The 18,261-nt window shown below is 32.1% G+C and overlaps 1 protein-coding gene across 1 annotated transcript; it reads left to right on the forward strand.

Moving 5' to 3' along the window:
• The first annotated feature begins 222 nt into the window (after positions 1 to 222).
• Positions 223 to 7,269, forward strand: LOC149904807 (proton-coupled folate transporter-like). The gene is made up of 7 exons (XM_090107294.1): positions 223 to 1,171; positions 1,388 to 1,544; positions 1,809 to 1,910; positions 2,725 to 2,862; positions 5,890 to 5,973; positions 6,321 to 6,477; positions 7,066 to 7,269. The coding sequence occupies exons 1-7, from the start codon at positions 326 to 328 to the stop codon at positions 7,124 to 7,126; spliced, it is 1,545 nt and encodes a 514-aa protein (XP_089963420.1). The 5' UTR covers positions 223 to 325; the 3' UTR covers positions 7,127 to 7,269.
• The last annotated feature ends 10,992 nt before the right edge of the window (positions 7,270 to 18,261 follow it).

Consider the following 18,261-nt stretch of genomic DNA (forward strand, 5'->3'; position numbering starts at 1 on the left):
CTTATAACAGACAATAAATTTGTATAAACTTTACACACATGAGAATGAAGTGTATTTATAACAACTCGTAGTGGATGCGTAAAGTTGGTTTAACATCAACCTTGACGATAGTTATGATGCTCTTTTATCAAGTACTGAAAATCTCTTCGTCAATATTGAGAACACAATAATTATAATCGAAAAGTAAACAAGGGTTTTTAACTAACTTAATTATTTATCTTCATTGTTTCCATTCATCGCGTAGCTCATACACCACTCGGTAAGAGATGTGAACTTGTGAAAATATTACGAATCCTTAAAATACGTTGATTTTAATCGCTTTAAAATGGAAAAGTCTGAAGCTGTTATTCCGAAAGATAACAGAGGCGAAGATGATGAAAATAAGGAAAGTATAAATGAAAGTGATCCATTAAAGCCAGATAATAAAAACGTTAAAGAAAAAGTTAAAGGAAAAGACGTGTCGTTACTATCGAAACTTAAAATTATAAAGCAAAACATAACAGTGGAACCAATTATGGTGTGCTACGTAATGCCCAGCGTGTTGGCGTCTCTGGCTACGCAAAATTTGAATCTTGAAAAAGCTTGTCTTGTCAACTTAAATTACTCTTCTGAAGTCTGTGAAGCTCTTAAAGCGAGGGATATAGGAAACTATACTGAATATGAGGATAATGTGCAATTACTAACAGCGTATATACAATCTTGGAAGAACATAATACAGACCGCGTTCCCCGTTCTTATAATTCTGTTTGTTGGCGCTTGGAGTGATAAAACTGGAAGACGAAAACCTTGCATCCTTTTGCCTATCGTAGGCGAAATGCTATCGTGTATTGGTTTCATGATAAATACTTATTTCTTCTATGAATTACCGGCTGAAGTGACGGCGTTGACAGAATCTGTGTTTCCTGCTTTAACGGGGGGTTGGTTTACAAACTTTATAGGCATATTCAGTTATATCAGTGATATTACAACAGTCGAAGATCGGACTTATAGAGTAGGTATTGCGAATTTATGCATGTCTCTTGGCTATCCTATTGGAAGTGCATTTAGTGGTATATTTCTGAAATGGGTTGGATATTATGGAGTATTTTCCATATCAGTCTGCCTTTACATGTTCAGCCTTATATATGGATTCTTCTATCTTGAGGATACTAAACTAAAAACTGTTGAAAATGTAAGTATTATCTTTTAATATATTTTTTTTATACTTTACAATCAATTTCAATAGTACCTTATATTAATTACAATCTAGCATACAAGAATAATAAGTAATTTAATGTTAACCTAAATTTTTTCCTATTTTTATTGTAAACCTAAATCTTTTTTAATTGTCATATCTTTTTAAGTTTAAGATTCTAGGTTTTTATAATCAAAATAAATTTATTTACAGAAGCGTAGCGGATGTTTTGGATTCTTTCGCGAATTCTTTGATTTTAGATTAGTAAAAGAAACATTTAAAGTTGCGTTCAGAAAGGGTCCAGGAAATAGAAGGATGCGTGTGTGTCTTCTACTTTTCGCAGTTTTCGTAATTTTTGGACCAATGCAAGGTAATTCATGTAGATAATTGTTTAAACAAAAAAGTGTTTATTTTTCTTTGTTTAAACGCATTTTTTTTTTCGTCTTTTTTAGCCTAATTTGGTTGAGTTTAAAAAACGTGCTAGATATAAATAACTAACAATTAAAAAACATCATTATCAGATGTTTATTTATTATCTCCATTTTCCTCGAAAGCATTTTCTGCTTATCCTATGTACTTAATGAACCTCGTGCTAATAAAAATGTTTTTATTTCTAAAGAATTGTTTATTTTAGGAGAGTACGCTGTTATGTACCTTTTCGCTCGATACAGATTTAATTGGGACGAAGTGAAGTTTAGCATATGGTCTACTTATTGTATTGTAACCAATTTAATTGGTAAGTCATTGTTTATATTGATATTATGATTCTTTACAACTAGGAGTATAGTAACATATTATGATAATTGCAAAAAACAAGTTATTGTTCAGTTTATCGTGCCATATTGTTTATTTCTTGTTTAGGAAGAAATTTTAAACGTCTGTTTTAATGAAAATCAAATCATAAATATCGACTTGTTTCTCAATATTATGCTTTAAAATATCTTATACACGTAATAATAATTTTTTGCAATTTTCCTCATTATTATCAATCAAATAAAACAATTAAAGAAATAATACTGAATAAAAGAATGTCCTTAAGCCAAAAAAATAATTTGTTTATAGCAACAGACCTAATGGAATTCATTAGTTACCGAAAATTAATTGATAAAGTAAACAGAGCCTTCTTCATGAAAATATGTTATTTAATCTTTAAAAACGATCAAAATCATCTATTATTGTCAGGAAGTTTACCAATATTATTGATATTACTCAATAAATCTCATATATTCTTGTATCTACTACCAAATACATACTACCAGTACCTAATAGTTATATATATGTATAAAATAATACTAAAAATTATTTATTGTACACTAAAAGACGAAAGCATAAAACTATATTTATATTAATCCATCAGTCCTCGGAATCACAGACACAATAGAAAATCTATTGTGTCGCGCCCCGATCGGGCCTTACGGTGGTCAATGGGTTAAAGACGTGTTAAAACTTAAAATATTACATAATAGGCATATCCATTGAAAAAAATACTGTAAAAATAATACCCCATAAATAATCGTTACCAGGAAAATATAATATAATTTCAATTTCAGGTACAGCATTTTCTATGTCCCTATTCAGCGGCTATTTAAAATTAGACGACACGATATTGGGAATAATATCATGCACCAGTAAGATCGTCGCATCTTTCGCGTACGGCTTCGCGAGGAACGATCTAGAAATTTATTTAGGTGAGTGAACTTGATCAGAATATCTGGTTTAAAATGATATTTGGTCAGTGATACCAGGATCACAGACTAAATGTAACAGAGAATAAATCAAATTACAACTAGTGTTTATTCTTTGTTAGAAATATCACTGGACTATCCAAGATTTTGACATTAAAATTAGTTTTAAGTTTTTCTTAATTTTCAAACTGTGAAAAAAAGCTTACCACTATAAACTATTGTTATAAATTTGTAGACTACAAGCCCGCATATGAAAAAAATATGGGTCAAATGAACCACCACGGGACATATCTAGTACGAAAGAAGAGCAAAAAATAATAAGATTCATCACTATGCCGTCACTTGTAAGCTGTCCAACTGAGTGCAGATGAGAATTCAAAAGTACAGGTAGACTCGGTAAATTTTGGTCATATATTTTTGTACGGGATTCTTAACCATCGATAGATCCATTAAAAATAATAAGAAACCGCTCAGTGCCGTACAAAAATGTGGGTCCACCAAGTCGGAATTTTTATTTAATTTCCGAGAGTTACCGGGGGTAAATTTGGTCATTTGACCATGTACGGCATCTGTGTCATACTATTGCTATACTGCTTTTAATCCATTATTCCGCAACGCCGTACAAAAATCATGGGGACAAGGGGAAAAAATCGAGAGTTGCAATCCCCTCTCTTTCCCCACTCCAGGGGGTCATTTGACTAAGTACGGCTTCGGTTCCAAAACATTATCTAGCACTCAAAAGTACTATTAAAAGCAATGCCGTCAAAAAATAATTGTTCTTTTAAATGTATACCAATAATCATCTTAATTTCATCGAATTCTTGATATAAAGAGCTGTAAGGTCATTTGACCCTGTACGGGAACTTTTTTTTTAACATGATATTGTAAAATTCAATTGTTGTATAGTATTGCCGTTCAAAAGAAACCGTTCTAAAAAAAGTTATAGAGAAATGCAAAACCAGAAATTTTGTTTAAGTTTAAACATCGTAGATTAATGAAATATAATAGTTTTCTACACTTTATTCGTTGTTTTAAATAGTATAAACATAGATAAATTAGGAAAAAACGATGCCGTACATTTTTGTGCAGACCACATCTTTTAGGCTGATGAAAGCGACGAAAGCTACAATTTTAAGGGTGCTTTATGGCCATTTGATACAGTACGGCATTAACATATTTTTACCCAACTACGGCAAAGCAAAAGGAGAGTTATGGTTTTGACAGGTCATGTATGTATGTTCATCTATTCCCTCGTAACTTCTAAACTACTTATCAGAATTCGACAAATGACATATCATTAGAAGCGTCTGAATTGTTCACTGGATAACCAGCGACCAGCTAGCTAAAGGCTATATGGGGTTTCACAAAATCTAATGTGGCGCCCTCTAGCGGACAAAACATACAGAGTAAAAAAATAAAGTTAAGATAAATATGCCGTGTTTGGTATCATTTGAAAGCGCTTTACTTGTACATTTTGAATATGTATATATTACTAGCATTTGCTTGTGACTTTACCTGTATTCATGGGCTGATTGCATATAATTCACTTTTTATTAGTTCATCAATTTAACGGAGTCCATTCCACTTGCCTCCGACTTTCCAAGGTGATAATTAACCACCTCGAGCTTCTTAATATTAATGTATATTTATATTTTATTAGAAAAATACAAAGCAAACATTTCGTTATATGGATTTTTTCTTTTTCAGATTTTTCCCCTTTGAACCAACGAAAATGTACGGCACATGAAAAAATATTATCTATGCATAAAATACTTTAAAAATAAATTTATTTCGTGTTGTGTCAAATGACCCCCTGGAGTGGGGAAAGAGAGGGGATTACAACTCTCGATTTTTTCCCCTTGTCCCCATGATTTTTGTACGGCGTTGCGGAATAATGGATTAAAAGCAGTATAGCAATAGTATGACACAGATGCCGTACATGGTCAAATGACCAAATTTACCCCCGGTAACTCTCGGAAATTAAATAAAAATTCCGACTTGGTGGACCCACATTTTTGTACGGCACTGAGCGGTTTATTATTATTTTTAATGGATCTATCGATGGTTAAGAATGCCGTACAAAAATATATGACCAAAATTTACCGAGTCTACCTGTACTTTTCAATTCTCATCTGCACTCAGTTGGACAGCTTACAAGTGACGGCATAGTGATGAATCTTATTATTTTTTGCTCTTCTTTCGTACTAGATATGTCCCGTGGTGGTTCATTTGACCCATATTTTTTTCATATGCGGGCTTGTAGTCTATTGGAGGTTGTAGCTTAAATTTATTTGTTTATAAATTAAATAATAATCCTGCGACTCCAAAACCGAATAAGACCAATGTAAAAAATAAATTTTATATTTTTAAACATTGTCACGTCCTAATTAATTCTAAAATCAACTGAAGGGATTGTTGAGAGATGGGTACGCAAATAAAGAGCACTGAAACTAAATCTATATAATATTATCATTAATGAATGTAATCATTAAATTGAATTGAGCATCCGTATCAAATCCATCGTGGTGAATTTCTAAATTGAATTACTGTGTATTTATTCGATTAAGATTATCGATAATATCTAATTCGTGATAAGATTTCAGGATTTGAACCGTTAGGGTGTGGAGTTATCGATTAGGTATTGAAAATATCTATATTAGTTTTCAAACACTTATGGTATTACGCCTAGGTATTGAAGACACCTTATTTTCGAAAAAGAGTTTGTTTCAATTGTGCTAAGGTATATTTTTCCATTTAAATAATAATATTGAATCGCCAAATGTGTATTTATCATATTACCTTGAGGAAATGAATTGTATCTGCTACGAGAAAATGCTATGTAAACTGGCATAAGCAAAACTTATAATTGCTCAAAATTTACCAAGATTCTGCCATTGATTAAAGATATCGACAAACATTCATTCAATTTATATAGATATAAAACAAAATCGCACCTACTTGGTGATGAGTTTAGGGATATAACATAGGTAAGTCTGAGTACAATTTATTAAATTATTGTTTTTTTTACAGCGCCGCTATTAGAATTGTTGAATGGCACTTCGTTTATAGCGATGCGCTCGATTGCAACAAAACTGGTCAGTGGAGAAGAGTTTGGTGAGTAATTGATAATATCTATAGCTTTTGTCTGATCACATAATATAGCCATTGGTCCTGGAATCAATATACAGATAAATAGTTTTAAATTCCATCAAGTATTCTAATTTGAATCTCACCGGTAAGATAAGCTTTGTAAACTTTAATAAATTATACTACCTACAGAACTTATCATTTTCTCGTCCCCCTATAAAAACGGAATAAATAAATTTCACATTTCATTCAATCTCTATATTTTGGCAAACACAAACACTTGTCCACAGAAACTTTTCGTTCTTTCGGAACCGAAACTCTAACACTTCGCCGCTTTTAACCACTGCATGTCACCAATAATTATATTATTACAGGCAAAGTAAACTCCCTATTTGGTCTAGCGGAGGCTATGACGCCTCTCCTCTACGGGCCACTATACTCCAGGGTTTACATGTCCACACTTAACGTGCTGCCCGGTGCTGTGTTCATACTTGGAGGGCTACTTACCGTGCCAGCTATTGTCCAATTCAGGTATTTATATCAAGACTATTTTCGTGTACTTTCCTATACCTATAAAATGAAAAAAATATATTAATATATACCTATACGATTGAAAATGGCGCCGCTCCGCTGTCAAAATTTTTTGACCATACGTTTGAGTATAAAAGGGAATATTGCGTGATTGAGAGACAAATAAGAAACGCCATTTTCAACCTTGATTAAGTCGACTGTATCGTACTTAGATCATTGTGATATCATATTATGTTAAAACGTATAGTTGATACTATTTTTAAACTTCTAATTGAGGTAAAAAGTGCAGTCAGTGAAAAAGATAAAACTAAAGGTTTTCACTCCCTCTAAAGACCGATCTTTTATTAATCCTTGGCTGAAACTTGGCTGTAACTTATCCATCTAATTAATGTCACCTGTCAAAGGATTCGCATAATTAAGACACATTTGTTTTGACCAATATTTGGAATTGGAAAATCAGCCCCTAGTTAAGAATTCGACAGATTTCAATCTTAAACATTTTTTTTATTAAGATGTGTGTGTGTTTAAGATCTTATCTTATGGTAAGAAAATATTTAAATGTTTATTAAATACCTACGTTATTTACAGCTGGCTCTACTTTGAACACAAGAAAGATAGAAGAAGAAACATCGAAAAACCTATAGAATAATTAAATACTCTACGACTGCTACAGTTAGTTATAATTTTAAAAATTAAGTAGATTTTAAGTATCTTTTTCTACAATATGGCTTGGTTTAAATACTATGTAAGTTTAAAAAATGTGTGATAAAAGTGTAACAAAATATAATTTTTACAAAGTTTGAGAATGTGATCTAAAGTGTGTACGTAAGTCAGTTAGTTTGTAGACATAATAAATTTTATTTTTTAGAATTTCAAATTGTTTTATTAAAGTGAAACTTTTATTACATCGTCTCAAACTTTTTGGTCTGTGTAGCGCATGTCGCGTGACGGTCGGCTGCCGAGTAGGTATAAAGCAGTGTTCGGAGTCATTATCGTACAAATACGATAATTTTGTGCCTAAGTTTCACTTTTACCGTGGTTTCATAAAACCACACAACATTTTTTTTATAAATTAGATGATTATAAAAAATGAAATTTCCCGTTTTGTGAGAAACGTCGCGGAAAATACATAAAATTATTTGTAAATAATACCTATCAAAATAATACATAAATCAGACGCCTTCGTGTTATATTAAAGTAAATCGTTTACACATATTATTAATAATTATCATGGCTTTAGCTATTTATTCAGTTGTGTGACGTCACCATATTTATAACATATAATGATGATATTAATAAATTATATGATAGTTGATATATTACTTAAATAAAACGGTAATTGCGCAGTTAATTCTATTGTCTGCCGCTGAATATATTTGCTACTATACTGTCATGCTTATAATATGGCATAGCATAATTCTCTAGAGTAAGATAACATAATATATTTAAACAATATTTGTATTGTAATTAACAGCTCTAGGATGTATAATTACTATATATTGTCGCGTAAAAAACCACAGGACAGTTCTTTGGCATATTATAATGATAATATACCTACAGTTACATATTTTGTAAAATTAAATTGTAATACTGAAATGATTTAAAAGAGCAACTATGGAGTTTCTTGCCTGTTCTTCTCCATAGATACTGCTTTCCGAATCGGTGGTAAATGTTAAAAATATGTATTGACGTTTCAAAAGTGCTTCTTGAAGAAGTCTAATTGAATAAATAAATGTTTGAGTTTGAGTTAATTACGTAATAAGTATAAAATTAAAATACAAAAACCAAGTGTATACCTTACAAGAAGCTTACAACACGTCCACTAGTTTTATTTAAAATTGCATTTGAACTAAAGCATCATTAACAACGCCACGTATTTATTCACATTTAAATCTTGCATAAAATATATAAAACTAGCTTTCCGCCCGCGGCTTCGCCCGCGTTTTCAGATAAAACCCCGCATAGTTCCCTTTCCCGTGGGATTTCCGGGATAAAACCTATCCTATCTCTCAAGTTGGATTGAACTGCACATGGTGTGCGAATTTTATTATAATCGGTTAAGTGGTTTAGAAGTCCATTGAGGACAAACATTGTGACACGATATTGTATATTGTCTATATATTAAGATAACGAGATGTTACTGTGACTATTAAGAATTACACTGTTTTTATCACATGAGTACAATTATTTATTACAATATAGTTTGGATAATGATTAAAGTATTACATTTAAAAACAGTGCGTCGTAGCTCGTAGCGGCATAATATGTGTTTACCTATAACCAGCCAAAAATAATGATGTTATTTCTGTTATCTTATTTACATGATAAAAAATAAACTAAACTAGGTTCGGTTAATGAGTGTGGCCTCATTAAGAAAACCTATGTGATACAGTGTCCGCACGGAAGTACCTACTGTAATAAAAACCAACCAAGTGCGAATCAGACTCACACTTTGGGTTTCGTACAAACAGAAAACCCTGAAAAATAAGACTTTTACAACTTTTAGAGTCGATATTTCCTTACTTAACCAAAGAATAGTTTAATTTTTATTTATTTACGTAAATAATTGATATACTAGAAATAGAACTACAAAGGTACATATAATTATGCTTTTTATTATAATATTATAATCAGTAAAAACTCCATATTATGAAAACTACACATAATTTGTTGTTTAACGAATGTGTTGTAGTTGTGTTGATGACATATGAGGTGTTTGCTCATTAAAACGTACAAGAATAACGTTAACTTACAATGTCTATGTTGCACTGTGGAATAATTAAAGACGTAGTAGTGAGAATTTACCTTATGATTGTAATAAGTTAAGACAAAATTTAATCCTTACTAATCTATACTAATATTATAAAGCTGAAGAGTTTGTTTGTTTGAACGCGCTAATCTCAGGAACTACTGGTCCGAATTGAAAAATTCTTTCGGTGTTAGATAGCCCATTTATCGTGGAAGGCTATACATAGGAAATATATAGTTATATATTAAATATATAGTATTATCATCACTCTAAGACCAACAGGAGCGGAGAAATGCGGGCGAAACCGCGGAGCACAGCTAGTATTTAAATACGAAAGGTTTGTTTGATTATCTTTATAGTTGCAATAGATTGATACTTTGATATTATTTTTTGGAGATAGTTAGGAAGCTACAGAGCGGGCTGAGGCTACATAGACCACTTTTTACAAATTTCGAGTCTTAAGAGAGACAAAAACAAATAATATAAAGTTCGTTCTTATACAAAAAATAACTCTTATTTAGGTTGTTGATTTTAAATGGATACATTTAAATATATCTCTCATTACAATATTCATAACACTCAGTCGACTTTACCTCGCAACTTCAATAGCAATATATTTCAAAGATGAAATACTTAGCGAAATGTTAACGTATTAAAATTTAAGTTATTTATAATACTACGAATGCAGAGGTTACAGACATGTTTATATGTTTACCCTGTAAAAATAAATAAGAAATATCATTGACTACTTAAAAACTCCAAGTGAATTTCAGGACTTATCTCATCTCTATAATATAAAAATGAATCGTAAAATGTGTTGGTAATCGCATAACTCAAGAACGGCTGAACCGATTTCGTTAATTATTTTTTTATAATATTCCTAGTAAGTACGAGAATAGTTCTTATCGAGAGAAAACGTAAATATGTTACACGGGCGAAGCCCGGGCAGACCGCTAGTCACTACATAGTATAATTCAAAGTCGCTTTCTCTGTCCCTATGTCCCTTTGTATGCTTAAATCTTTAAAACTACGCAACGGATTTTGATGCGGTTTTTTTTTTAATAGATTGGAAGGTTTTAGTATATAATTTATTAGGTTTTAGACAAAGCGGGCGAAGACGCGGGCGGTAAGCTAGTACTATATAAACTTCTTGTGTCGCGGTGCTTGAAGTTAAACTCCTCCGAATCGTTTTGGCCGATTTACATGAAATTTTGTGTGCAGGTAGGTCTGCGAATCGAACAACATCTATTTTTCGTCCCCCTTAGTGACAAGAGAAAGGCAGAACAACATTTACCGGGACAGCTAGTTGTTTATATAAAAAATTAATCCTGAAAAATGGTTGTACCTACACTGAAACCTGATGACGAACTGTCAGAAGTAAAACAGCTAAAATCGTTTAACACAAGCTTCTAAAGAGGTACTTAACGAGTGCTCGCGGTAGGTACCTCTAACCTGGCATTATTTCGTTATTAATACCACAGCTCATCATTATCCTACCCCTTTTTAATTACATTTAATGAATAAGCGAAAATTGCCTTTTGTTCCCAACAACGCGACCTTTATGTGAGGCGATTCGTGCGTATCTTAATGAGGTTTTGAAATTTTAAAGGCTGTTTTCGAAATTATTAACGATCTTTGTGAGTGATGCGAGGTTTATGGGCTGATTATTCAAGGTTGAGAGGAATTTTTGATGTTCAAGTTTTTAGCCGCGCGTAATAAATTAGATTCTGTTTTCAGTTCGCGAGAGCGGAGCTAGTGAAAAATAATATTTAAATTTTAAACGAGAATTTGCACAGATTTTTCCGTGTAGCAATACTTAAGTTGGTACCTAAAATTTAAGCTCTCTAATCAAAAGAATCTAATTTGATTGTTGATTAGCTTTTAAAAGTGCATTTTATTGAATTCAGATTAAAGATACCGTGTAATCTACTGGTTACGAATCTTTAATATATGGATAAAACCATGATAAAACTGATGAATTAGTGTATACTATTTTCTTATTATTGGTGTCTGCTTTGCTTGCATACTCATCATAATTATAGTTTTCAATTACTATAACTTTCGTTCATATTTAAAAAAATATTATACGCGTGGTGGAAATACTACCAAGTTGCTTAAATATCATAACCGCAATAAACTTATAAAACAAATTATTTTTCTTCTGAATATCTATCGAAATTTCCAATCAACATCAAGAAAAGTTACATTATTTTTCATTTGATTCGTCAACACTTTATTCCAAGCTAATTAAAAGTGTCTATTATAGGTTCTCAACTTATTTACCTCCGCTAGAGAACTCTCATTAGAGTTGTATAAAAGTTTTTATGTCGGTCGTTCGCAGTTTCACTAGAAACTAAAAGAAACCATTTCTACGAATGGAGGGCACTAAATAAAGAAAATGTATTGGCGCTTTACCTGCTTACTTTTATTTTTAGCGAATAGGAACGTCGCAAGCTTCGCGCCACAAAAGAAAAACAAAGAGTATACAATGTGTACAGGTAACATATTATGTCTAATCTTATGTAATTGTTTTACAATATCGACCTTTTAAAATAGTTTAAAAACTGAATACATTGCTCTAATATTCCAAAAAAAGTAAACATCTACAATTTATACTTTACACAAAAATTAACAAATTAATCTATGAATTAATCAAAATAATTAAAATAATAGATAACATAAGAATTTTTGAAAAAAATATTTACCCAAATTACACATGACAATAGTCATAACACGTCCAAAATTTAACGAGCCTGTCTTGAACAAGCTCACACAACAAAGGTCTATTAAAAGTCCGCCAAAACGATCATACTGCAAAACTTTGAGTTGAGCGCAGAGCCGCAAAACAAGCTGAATTTATAATTCACCACAACGAAGCCATTATTTAGATTTAGGCAAATCAGTGCGGGCAAAACATCGCTTTTCACTTACACTCGTCCTCATTTGTCTTCAAGTTTTTGAGCTTACGAATTTTGATATGAGAAGTTATTTGAAGAGACGTGCTCGGAGTTCACTGGGAGCTAAGATATCAAAAGTTAATTATTTATGTAACGCAGGGGAGTTATTTATATGTATTATTATTATTATATAAAAGATAAAACTTTGTGATAGTAAAAGCATTTAAAAAATCAATCAAGTAGTTTTTGAGTTACATCGTTACAAAAAACGAACATAATATAATAAAATATTGGACCACTTTTATTATATATAGTCTTACAATTTACATGCACTCGTTCTGATAGATATTATGTAGTTTGTTCATGCTTTAAAAATGAGCATAGGCATACTCTACATTATAAATTTCGATGCCCGAATGATAACGATGCGTAAAAGATGACTTAAATAAAAATAAAAGAGAAAATAAGACCGCGTCCACGCTTATTTTAGCTAATCTTATTTATGATAATTATATTTTCATGATTTACATTATATGTAGTACTAATTGTATGTTATTCATTTAGATAAAACTCATACAGATAAGAAGATTAAAAATATCTTGGAACATTGTTCTAAGTAAAGATGTAAAAATAATGTTGCGTTTGCCTGTAAATTGAGTAAATATTAAGTTATTGAGTTAAAATAGAACATCTGCAACGCCAGCGCCTTTTCATTAAAAATAGTTAACTATCTCTATCGTGTTTTGGACATGCTTTTTGAAGTGAAACTTCTTTATCGGGGTTGGAGAAATTTAGTGTAACATTTTCGTTACGCGTGACATTTTTCCGTTACGCGCCATCTTTTTCTTATCCCTACCACGCGTGATTCGAAGTATTTCTGTAAAGTTGCATATAGTATTTTTTTTTTGAAAATTAAGGTGTTAAAGAAGTTTCACTTCTTACGTGTGTACACTAGTACACGCACACATATTTTTTCTATTCTACTTACCTTATATGTTCCAAGTGCAGACACACAGGCCTCCTATGTTGATTCAGGCCATAATCCACCACGCTGCGCTGGCCAAGTGCGGATTGGTAGATGTCACGTGTTGTCGAATTTTTTATTATTCGACATGTTGGTTTCCTCACGATGTTTTCCTTCACCTTTCCGAGGAATGCTTATGTTGATGAAGCGCAGATAAATTGCTTGGCGTCTACTTACATTCGTTACTTAGGTTTTATTTAATAATATATAAATATATAGCTTTTCTCTCAAAGGAACACGTACCTTATTTCTCAGGCAATTATTTACACACGCGGTATGAGTTTTAATTAACTCGCATTCCATATTAAGGCTTTGTTAGGCAATTTTCCTTGAATGTATTGAGAATTTTAGTATTAAAAACCAATACTGAAAAGCTGGCAAAAATGAATAAATATTTTATATTTAAATGATTAATATAAATATTTTGTTCGTTTTATATGCAATTCAGTAGGATTAAATGTTCGTTTTCTATGAGAGAAGCAGAATCATCACTACAATATATTTTCTTCTTCTTAGAGTGTAGTTGAAAGTATTTAATACTAGCGGTCCGCCCCGGCTTCGCCCGTGGTACATATTTCGCAATAAAAAGTGGCCTATGTCCTCTCTCGGGTATTATAAATATCTCTATACCAAATTTCATGCAAATTGGTTCAGTAGTTAAGGCGTGATTGAGTAACAGACAGACAGACAGAGTTACTTTCAAATTTATAATATTAGTATGGATATACCTATTTGAAATTTTAGGTCAACGTTTGGAAACCAAATGCATAAGTATAGAAAGAGGTTAGGAAATAATATTATAGTGAAAGGTTAGTTTAAAAATATTGTTACTGGCGGTATTTTCTTTTTTACTTTACTTACGTACCAACTGATTAAATTATTGTTACTAACAAACGACTGGAACGAAGCTAGAATACCAAATCCCATTACGAAAAATCAGATTTTTAAACAAAAAAGATTTTATTTCCATAGGGAAATAGAAAACGCATTCACATTTTGATCAATGTTTGATTTAGGGCTTTCATGATACACGAAAAATGGCATCCATTTAAAATAGTATCACTGTATTTTGACGACTTTTCAAATAGGTATTGATGATTTAACTATTGGTTCGGTAGAAAAAGTTTTCATATCTATCGAAATATCAACAAAATTATGCTTATTTGGTAATGCACTTAGAATAAATAAAAGAGCAAAAAGAGATTTATAGCGTTTGAAATAGAAACACAGAGATAAACTATATCATTCAGGCTGGCATTCCAAAAAGGTAAGAGAGTATTTCATGATGAAAATAAGAGCATCGAGTATTCACACAATTTTTAAGCTATTGCATAGCTTCTATCGCGGGCCTTGAGCGTGGGGACCGAATCCAGAAATTCCGTAACGGAAAAACCTCACGCTCCCCACTCCGACGCACACGGAGGCTTGAGGAGGAGGCGGAAGCCACAGCTTGAAGGCATGCTATGCAATAGCTTAACCGCGGCAGTCCCCGAGTGCCACACGTCTTTTTTAATTATAGAAGGAACAGATATATTATGATAATGATATTATCTACCACTTTACTAGAGATAGTGGCCCTTCAAGAATAATTTATTACATTAACAGTTTTGACCATCACACTATTTATATGTATTGTTTTTTTAACTTCCTTATCTTCTGTTCGTTATGCTCCTAACGTATATAGCCACAATCCCACAAATCGTGGATTTGTCAAACATCTACATAGATAGTATATAGTCTAAATAAATGATCATTATCCATCAGCCGTACACAAGTCAGACATAGCTCGAATCGTTCATCTGCAAACCCGTGTCCATAAACAAGGCACCACTCTGCTCTGTCAAACGGGACCCGATGACGTCATATAACTCACTTGTGACGTTGAAATATCGGTGTTTACATTCGCAGGTAACACCGGTTGTGATTTAGAACCAATTGCGAACGTTTGGCTATTAGATGTAAGACTGTGTTTATTGAAACTTGACTTACGGCCTTTTTCCCGAAGGCTGAAGGTATGCAAGAGCATTCTCCACTTTCAAAAATTGTGTTTATAATATAAAAATGTGCGTGTATGTTTCTATGATAAAGTAGGCTAGTGTAGCCAATAGACAGATGTACATGCAATGGTAAAGATTTTGTCGATCAAAATCGTGTAAATAGGCTATACTTCCTACCAGCGCTTCCGTTGGTAAAGATTATGTCATTGGATCTACGATTAGAAGAAGTAAAATTAGTGGGATACTCAAACACATGTGTTTTTATAACTTTTAATCAATACCAGGATCTTATTATTTTGTTAGTAAAAATATAGAGTTTCTTCATAGAGATAAACAAACAATTCAAAATATCGTCGCCATTTTGCAAATCAAACAATGTGTCTTTATTTTACATGCCAAAGATCTGTTGACAGGTATATAATACAATTTACCTTCACCTTTGACCTTTTTTCTATAAATAGTCACAATTCAGTGTGAAACAGCATTTGTATTTTTTGTTTTCATTACCTATGTTATTATGCCTCGCGAGTTTTTAGCCCGCAAATCAACAAAGCAGTGAGTATATAAAAACCGAATATACATAAAAGAGCTAAATCTTAGATTAAGGATTGGTCTCCGCGCGCGCGCTACGACTAGATACCGCCCCACCTAAAAACAATAGCTCTGTGAGTGCGGCAACTCATTTCTGTAGTGTGTGTTAGGCAATTTGTAAAGACGCTAGTGTGTGTGAAGAATTGGGCTGCCAGCTACATAAATTTTACCTCATAAATGGGAAATCTGCCACCTTGGAAAGAAGTTTGAAAAATATTTTTTTTCATCCTGACCTGGCCGGGAATCGAATCCATGAACGATTTGAGTCGCATGACTCAAATCCACTTGCGACGCTACTATACTATAGTCACAAACTCACAAAGGTTGTTTAAAAGTAAAAAAGCGGAAATAAAAAAATAACATATTATATGAGTCAGTTAAACATGGTTAAACAGAAATAAATTATTGTTATTATACTTTTTTATACATATTGTGTTAGTAATAGTATTGAAAAAAAAAGTTCAAATTATTGCTAAAAGATTTCCTCAACCACGTGTAATTTTTTGGATATGCAGTACGGCAACACCGAATGGCGTCGTATTTTCGTAGAAAAAATTTTCGAAGTAAAGGAGAAATTTCGAATAATACGATACTTAGTGATGGTACGTGATCCCTGTGTCTTTCTTATTTTTTGTTGTATTATTTTTAAATAGTTTTATGACACAAATAGGCATTTTACTTCAGATTTTGTTCAAAATCTTTATAAACTATCGGTTCGCCCTCTCCACACAATGCTTGTGACACGACTGGCTTGGGTACGCCGAATTCGGCGTACTATTAGTTGCCGCATTTTTCAAGTACGCCGGCGGTATCTAGTCGTAGCGCGCGCGCGGAGACCAATCCTTAATCTAAGAGCTAAATGATAAACATACATATATAATTACATAGATGCTGGATTTTGGACACAAGTTTATGAAACAGTGTTGGATACAATGCGGCTTTACGTTTGTATTGAGAGATTGATTAGAATTAAGTAAAAACATATATTTATAGAGCTATATTAATAGCCAATTTATAGACTATACCAATATTTTTGTATACAGTATACTACTAAGGTGAATAAAATTGTAATAAGACCTCTTTTATTGGAAGAATGAGTATCATATGCAAATGAATCCACAAACATTCACACCAACAAACCAATCAAATATCACCAATCATCACCATCAACCACCATCCATCACCATCACAATATTTTACCATTTTCCCATAGCAATTCAATAACGTAGAAATAAAAACAACAAAAGTATTTCACAATCATTATATTGTATACACAAAACAGTACATAATATAACTGTCAACAATAATACAATCATGTAACAATATCACTCTGGAACCTCCGATAGAATATCACAAACAAGATATCAATAAAGAATATGAGATTACAATATATCAGTTTCCTGTATATGTATCAAAGTTTACTTACATCACTCCAACAATATCTGTTTTATTTTAAACTAGCGGTCCGCCCCGGCTTCGCCCGTGGTACATGTTTACGTTTTCTCTACATAAGAACCATCCTCGTACTTCAAGGAATATAATAAAAAAAGAATTATCGAAATCGGTTCAGCCGTTCTCGAGTTATGCGCTTACCAACACATTTTGCGATTCATTTTTATATATAAGAAGACTAGCTTACCGCCCGTGGCTTCGCCCGCTTTGTCTAAAACCCAATAAATTATATGTACCCAAACCTTCCTCATGAATCACTCTATCTATTAAAAAAACCGCATCCAAATCCGTTGCGTAGTTTTAAAGATTTAAGCATACAAAGGGACATAGGGACAGAGAAAGCGATTTTGTTTTATACTATGTAGTGATTTAAATATACACGTGACAAATACCATCTTATGTTATCAATACTTTTCAATTACATTTATTTACATATTTTTAACTATGAAAAATGTGCATCTACGTGAAAGAATGCATATTTAAACGTAAAGAAGACGAGTTTTTATAATGAAAATGTTAACTATAACAATCACTATTTTGTGCATTAGTCATAGTGTTTAATAATTAAACTACATTTACGTATAATAATGAGATTTATTTAGAAAAATTAGCAATATGTCTATACTTGTTCAGTTTTTAAAGTGAAACTTTTATTACATCGTCTCAAACTTTTTGGTCTGTGTAGCGCATGTCGCGTGACGGTCGGCTGCCGAGTAGGTATAAAGCAGTGTTCGGAAAGTTTCACTTTTACCGTGGTTTCATAAAACCACACAACATTTTTTTTTGTCATGGCGTAAAATACGCAACTATGAGTATGTATTTTAAACAAATTTAAATCCGTTATTTTCCACAATTCAGTCATGTCTAATTGAATGGATACAATTTTAAAGCAGTGATAATATTAAAATTTATTATCACTGAGAAGTTTTTCCCACTTACAGATAATAATTTGTATGAATCTGTCGATTTATTTTTTGAAGCTTTATGAGACAGATTAATCAGTATGAACCAGGTTACTATACATAAATTCGATCTATTTAAATAGCTATTTGATAGCATAGACAACTTAAAAAC

The sequence above is a fragment of the Colias eurytheme genome, chromosome 11 (genome assembly GCF_061535395.1).
Source record: "Colias eurytheme isolate Ceu_HAF_F1 chromosome 11, ilColEury1 Martin Lab GWU primary, whole genome shotgun sequence".
NCBI lineage: Eukaryota > Metazoa > Arthropoda > Insecta > Lepidoptera > Pieridae > Colias > Colias eurytheme.